This window comes from Boleophthalmus pectinirostris, unplaced genomic scaffold (genome assembly GCF_026225935.1).
Source record: "Boleophthalmus pectinirostris isolate CB_2022bp ecotype Guang Dong unplaced genomic scaffold, ASM2622593v1 HiC_scaffold_14, whole genome shotgun sequence".
Classification (NCBI taxonomy): domain Eukaryota; kingdom Metazoa; phylum Chordata; class Actinopteri; order Gobiiformes; family Gobiidae; genus Boleophthalmus; species Boleophthalmus pectinirostris.
The window spans coordinates 17082210-17088209 of NW_026571047.1; the positions used below are offsets into that span (position 1 = coordinate 17082210).

A 6000-nucleotide genomic window follows, 5' to 3' on the forward strand; every position below is an offset into this window, starting at 1 on the left:
CCTGTGCTTCTGTGGTTCACGCAGAGTGACAGATCGACACTCATGTGCGCACGCTGCTCAGCCTGCCAACATCATCAGCATTAGACAATTAAACCTCGCTCACATGGAGAGCAAAAAATATATCTCTTTTCGGTAAATATTTACGGCACAAATCTTTTCCAATCATTTGCCAGGCACCAACAAAACCCTACTGTACTCTCTGGCCCTGTCTTCCCCTGTCTCCCCCACCACCCCTACATCTGCGATTCATTGACTTTACAATTTACCACATGTCGAGATGGGAGAGGTCGAGCCTCCATCTGAATCACGGCACAAATATGCGAGTGATTTATTGTTTTAAAAACCCAGGGCCGATTTAGAGCAACTCCACTTTTCCTGAGCATTACTCCTATTGGCAGACCATGAACAATTACAGTTCGGACTAATTAAGCTCGGAGAATGTGCTGTGCGCCGCTAATGTCTAGCAGGCCCCAATTTTAGTTTATGGTGCCAAACTTTGCCTTGCGGCCCCCTCCCTTCCCCTTGCTCGAACTTAACTCCTCAAATCCAAAGCAGATTGTACTTTTTATGACTGTTTATTGAGTAGAAGAAAAATAAGGACCATTTCTCTCCCTCCTCTGTGGCTATGAGAGAGGGAGAGAGGAAGAGATGCCGCACAAAAAGAGTAGTGGGAGGGAAATGGAGTGAGCGGGAGCCGTTTCCGCCATACTTTGTAAACAAAAGTGATTTGCAAGACAAAAGGAGCGCAACCTTCCGACTGGATTCAGAGTGCATTTTGCAGCTAGAGGCACGGAATATGGCCGCTTCATGCCATGGAACCCCCCACGGACACCAATTAGGCCCCATTAACATGTAAAGCCAATTTGATAAGGTGTGGGCCCTGTCCCTTAAATCCGCATTACACTATCTTTCCTCTTGTCACAGCCAAAAATCCGTTTACAGCAGCCGAAGCAACATAATCCATATGATATACCATTGTTATGCTTATGCTGCTGCCACATTTAGCAGACAGTGTTAGTCCAGGCTGATAAGGCCATGCACGTGAGCACAATGGAGGTGTGTTTATTATTACAATAATCTGGGCAGAAAATCCGCTATTTTTTCTTCCTGAAATAAAAATAATGACAAAGGAAGAAAAAGAAGTGTGTGCGAGGGTGGTCTATTTTTCTCCAAAAGGTGATCCCGGCGCATCACGACAACTCCACAAACAAAGGGAGAAGAGGGGAGAAGAGCTATTGTTTCAGGCACAAAGCCTTGTAGTGGAATCGCCACGGGTTCTGGGAGCATCTTTTTTCACTCCAACACAGCGCTGAAAGCTCTGTGTTGCATTCTCATCCACCCCTCCTTCTTCCACTTACTTGTTCTTTTTTAAACTACTCGTAATTATACGTCGAAACTTAAAACCTCCGCCAAAAGTCTCGAGGCCTGGAGAATTATGGGGCCAGGGGTGGCGTCAAATATCTTAACATTCATAAGTCCGAGAGGTAGTAAATAAAGCTGGTGGATTTACGGCCCTGCACCTCCTCTCTCCCTCCTGTAGCCTCCACAGACCTGCCGAGGTGTGCCGATAGCCCACAGCGCCGGAGTTAACCCATTGCCTTCTGGCACAAGCCCTGCACTAGCACCCTTAGGAGACAAAAGGTAGACGAACATGGGAGAGACGCAGCCAACCAGGGTGCACTGTTAGGCCACTTCTCCTGATTCAACCTGCACCCGGAGATCCAGGGCCTTTGTGTGCGCTTTGGGGAGGGGGAGTGAAGAAGCCAGGGCATAGCATCATGTCAAATTGCTAAATGATACTAAATTGTGATCCTTCTTGGACGGAGATGGTAGGAAACACAAAATTCTTACTGGTTATAGCTCACAGAGGTCAGGGGAATTATGGTAACGGCCACAAGGAGGAATTTTTAAATCCCTGAGGTCATGCAAAAAAATAAAAAATAAACACAGAGAAACAAAATAAAAACAGCATAGGTGCACGGCAACCGATAACAAAAAAGTGGGATCTAATTATTCATTCATGAGTTGCAATTAAAACAAACATTAAACAAAATAAATAAATAATGACTACACAGCTAAAATGATTTAAAGGCCTTTTGATTTGAAAATATGAAGCAGGTGGAGCAGCCGCAGGAAGGGAAAAGCAGGGAGAATCAAAGGCTTCCCGTGACAAAAGAGAGATGGTCTCGTTGCAAGAACAGTCATATTCGGAGCCTTACATACGCCATGTTAGGGAGCAAGACAGCTAATCAATGTCCAGGTGAATTATTTATGCCGGCTTTAAGTCTAATACATTTATATTACAGGGACTGCTGACTTCAAAGCTAATGGCTGGACACAGTGGGCGCCGCAGACAGAGGGGGCCGAATCCTTTGCAGTAGGAAGACCACCGTGAAATGACACACTTCAGGTATAGCTTCAGAGATAATAAACCTGGCAAAGAATTGTACGAGACTGAATATATGCTTAAAATGTGATAAATAAAATATGAGCAAATAAAATGCACACATAATTTTCATTTTTTGTAACTACGGCGTAATAATAAATAAATATGATGTCCACTGTCGAATAGGAGATAATAGTGATAGCCACACAGACAACCGCAGCCACTGAAATAAGGAACTAGAGCTCACCTCACATGTGTGTTTATGCCAGCACGAAAGGGAATAATGAGTGACTAATTCCAGCAAGCAGTCGGTAGCGTTAACAAGCCTGGCTGACTAACCGGGAAAGAATGGTAAAATGTTCTCGAATGGGCATATGCTAGTAATGTTCAATCTATAAAACAACACACATAAAAAACATATAAAGACAATTGCATACACAGCTGGGAATATGTGGTAAAAAGCCTTAGGTGATCATGTTCAACTCAAAAGAAAGTATTATGTGTCAAATGTAATTTTTTTCAAGGTGTGTATAAAAATATAGGTAATAAAAATCTGTTTCATTATTAGGCGTTAGTAAAGTGGTGGGGGGCACAGAGGGGTCAGATTCCCTAACGCTTGCCTTTGCCTTAACCTTGTAAAATGAGATGACAGGTCCTAAAGTGCAGACTTGTAATTGCAAGCGTTTAAAATAGGGGGGCAAAAAAACACCCCGTGGTTTGAGAAAATTATGCCGCTTAAGGATTGCCATTGCCCAGTGGGACCGGCGAGGTGCTGAGCAAATGGGTAAGTGTGCATAATTATAGGATGGCTGATTGTAGCTAAATAAATAACATGAATTTATTTATAAACATGATTATCAAGGCACGTGCTCTTTTTTTTTTCTTTCAAGCATTGACCACAGTATAGGAAAATAAAGGGCACATGCAAACTCATTGCCACGGCAGCATCATAATAAATAAATATGTTTTACAATAAATTTTTAAAAACAAAATAAAGGTGGTTTTCAGTTTTAATTAAAAAGTAGTAAAAATCCTCACATGCAAATTGCACATAATGTCTAAGCACAATGTGACACATGCTAATAATTGAGACTCATTTGCATATTGATTTTGTATGGATGCCATTTTTACACTGCTTTAAAGGGCTCACAAGCCAGTGTAAAGGTCTGGTTACATGCAGCTTGTGTTAGAAAAAAGAGCATTTTTGATGAGGCTGTGCAAACACAATCCATTTGCATTATTCAGTGGCTTAAAATCATGCACCTGGAATATAGCAGCCATGTACAACAATATTAATACACATAATAATAATAATAATAATAATAATAATAATAATAATAATAATAATAATAATAATAATAATAATAATAATAATAATAATAATGTTTTATCTTTTTACATGTTAGCACAAGAGCTGCTATATTCCCATACATATTAGTGCAATGACTAGTTAGCATAGTTAGCCTGCTAGCTGCTGTCCCCGCCGTGCATGCCGCTGTACTGTACACTTCACGGGGAGTTGGCAAAACTTAGCTCCTGCATTTCTCTCCTCGCTGTCCGCTGCACTTGCGGTGACAGCCCCGTATTCCCGCTTTCCTCCGTGTTTCCCCAGCCCCCGTGTGCGTGACTGTGCGTCTGCGGTGTTTGTGCAGAGACATAGGCAAAGAATTGAACTTACTGTGCGTGCTGTTGGAGAAAGTGATCCATTGGGAAGGTAGGGGCTTGTGAGATCGGGGATCATTATAAACGGATAGCCCGGGTACGGTGGGCTCTTGAACAGCCCTCCATCTTGCCTTTTCGCAGCTAACATGGCGGGGGAAAAGGAGAAAAACTTTTATAAACTGGCCGTATAAGTTTAATTCCTCTTTATTACATTTGCGTAATAGCGCGGGGTGTTCACTACGCTCCCCACCAAGCACATTACATTGACAAGGAGTAAAAAAACAAATAGCATTCACTCACCCTCCTCTAAACTTTCTCTTGTTTTGTCTCTGAAAGTTTCAGATCTAGGCGGAGGCCGTCTTTCCGCCTTGAAATGCAATGAAAACACAGGGATTGCGTTAAAAAACAAGGGACGAGGGTGATAGTTAACTTTAACAATGTACAAAATGTAGGCCAGTAACTTCCAGCGCCGGGAGCCGAGGCGTAAAGGTCCAAACTTACCTCTGAATCCGACGAACTGTTTTGATTCGTTTCTGACTCGTTTACAAGAGACGATTTGACATCTGCTAAATCCCTTTCAGCCGAGGAGTTCTCCGAAATTTTCTCTTCTTGTTCTCCCTCGTCTTTGAAGGAAATCATTTCATCGTTTGCACCCAGGTCGTCCCCTCCACCGCCGTTGAGTTGCGGCATTTTACCCAAGCGCTATTTTGTCTTCTGCAGGGGGCAAAACACAAAGTTTTAAACCCGCGACGATGGAGTAGAAAGTCCGTGTTGAAGTTTCGGCGCTTGTATCGGCGTTTTCCAAAGCTCTGGCTGCCTGGTAGAAAAGTCAAAAAGAAGGGAATGTTGGCAGAAAAGGGAAGCCGGAGAAGGAGGCGAGGCGCTCGGATTGAGTGAGTTGAAGTTGGTCGGAGTGGTTTTCAGTTCAAAGGCGGCGCTGATTGACAGATAGAGAGGGATGGAAATAGAGAGAGTCTGGATTCGGGATTATTGACAGGGAGAAACACACAAGAAACTAATGAGATTCAAACAGGGAGGGACTTGAAGTGACGTTTTCATAAATAGGAGGAAAAAACGAGGGGGGAGAGAGAGAGAAAGAGAGAGAGCGCGCGGAGAGGGAAGAGCCAGTGGTGCAAAGTGAGCAGGAAGGAGCCCGTTTGGAGCAGGACAGGGATCACGGGCAGAATATGCACCAAAAGCACACAGCCTCTGGGCGGGTTCAAGGTGAAAGAGGGGGCCACTTCCTCCGGCAATAACGCTGCGTATTTTTTACACTCCAAATCTTCATATATTGCTGATTTTAATGTCGTTTTAAGAAATAAGGCCTATCAAAGCACAACTCCTCCCACCTTTTATTTTTCTCCGTTTTACCTGCTTTGTCACACTCTTTTGATCTATTTTTCATTACATTAGATAATGCTTCCTCTGATCTATTTTTTGGATTGAGGTTGTTATTGCTTTTCGAGGGGTGGCTTGACAGGTGTGAAATCCTATGGGAGCTGAATTCCTCACTGGATGCACACAGGATTTAATATTTATTGTATTTGTATTATTTTTATCACGGCTCCAACCAGACTGGACGCGAAATTAAGATTTAGTGGATTTAAATTAGCATTTCAATCAGAAATTTAAATATACTGTTGACAATTTTAATACATGCATAATATTATAGCCTTTATTATGTTACCAATTATAACACTGAAACACGTTATTACAATTTGAATATTATAATTTCACTTAGGTCTCTACATGCAAATAACATAGATATTTAATAGTAGCATAAAACAGCACAGATAAACCAAGATTTAATAATGAAAAAATATCTGTTGCCATAAAGGAAGTGAGTGTGTGTGTCTGTGTGAGCTGATTGGGTAACCTTATCTCCCCAAACCAGGAAATGCACTTTTTTATATGGCACATTTTTGAAGAAAGCAATTTGAACTTCTTTTTTT

At 42.2% G+C, this 6000-nt stretch overlaps 1 protein-coding gene across 21 annotated transcripts in view; it reads right to left on the reverse strand.

Annotated features, from left to right (window-relative positions):
- The window catches only part of tcf7l2 (transcription factor 7 like 2), a 90027-nt gene extending 84801 nt beyond the window's left edge, over positions 1 to 5226 (reverse strand). For 17 of the 21 annotated variants that reach the window (XM_055150099.1, XM_055150096.1, XM_055150095.1 and 14 more), the window contains exons 1-3: positions 4550 to 5226; positions 4349 to 4415; positions 4065 to 4189 (exon numbers count right to left, since the gene is read on the reverse strand). In XM_055150099.1, the coding sequence (XP_055006074.1) occupies positions 4065 to 4189; positions 4349 to 4415; positions 4550 to 4738 (381 nt within the window). In that variant the 5' untranslated portion in view covers positions 4739 to 5226. The remainder of the gene's footprint in view (positions 1 to 4064; positions 4190 to 4348; positions 4416 to 4549) is intronic. The other 4 variants (XM_055150098.1, XM_055150097.1, XM_055150105.1 and 1 more) reach the window with 2 other exon arrangements.
- Positions 5227 to 6000: the final 774 nt, after the last annotated feature.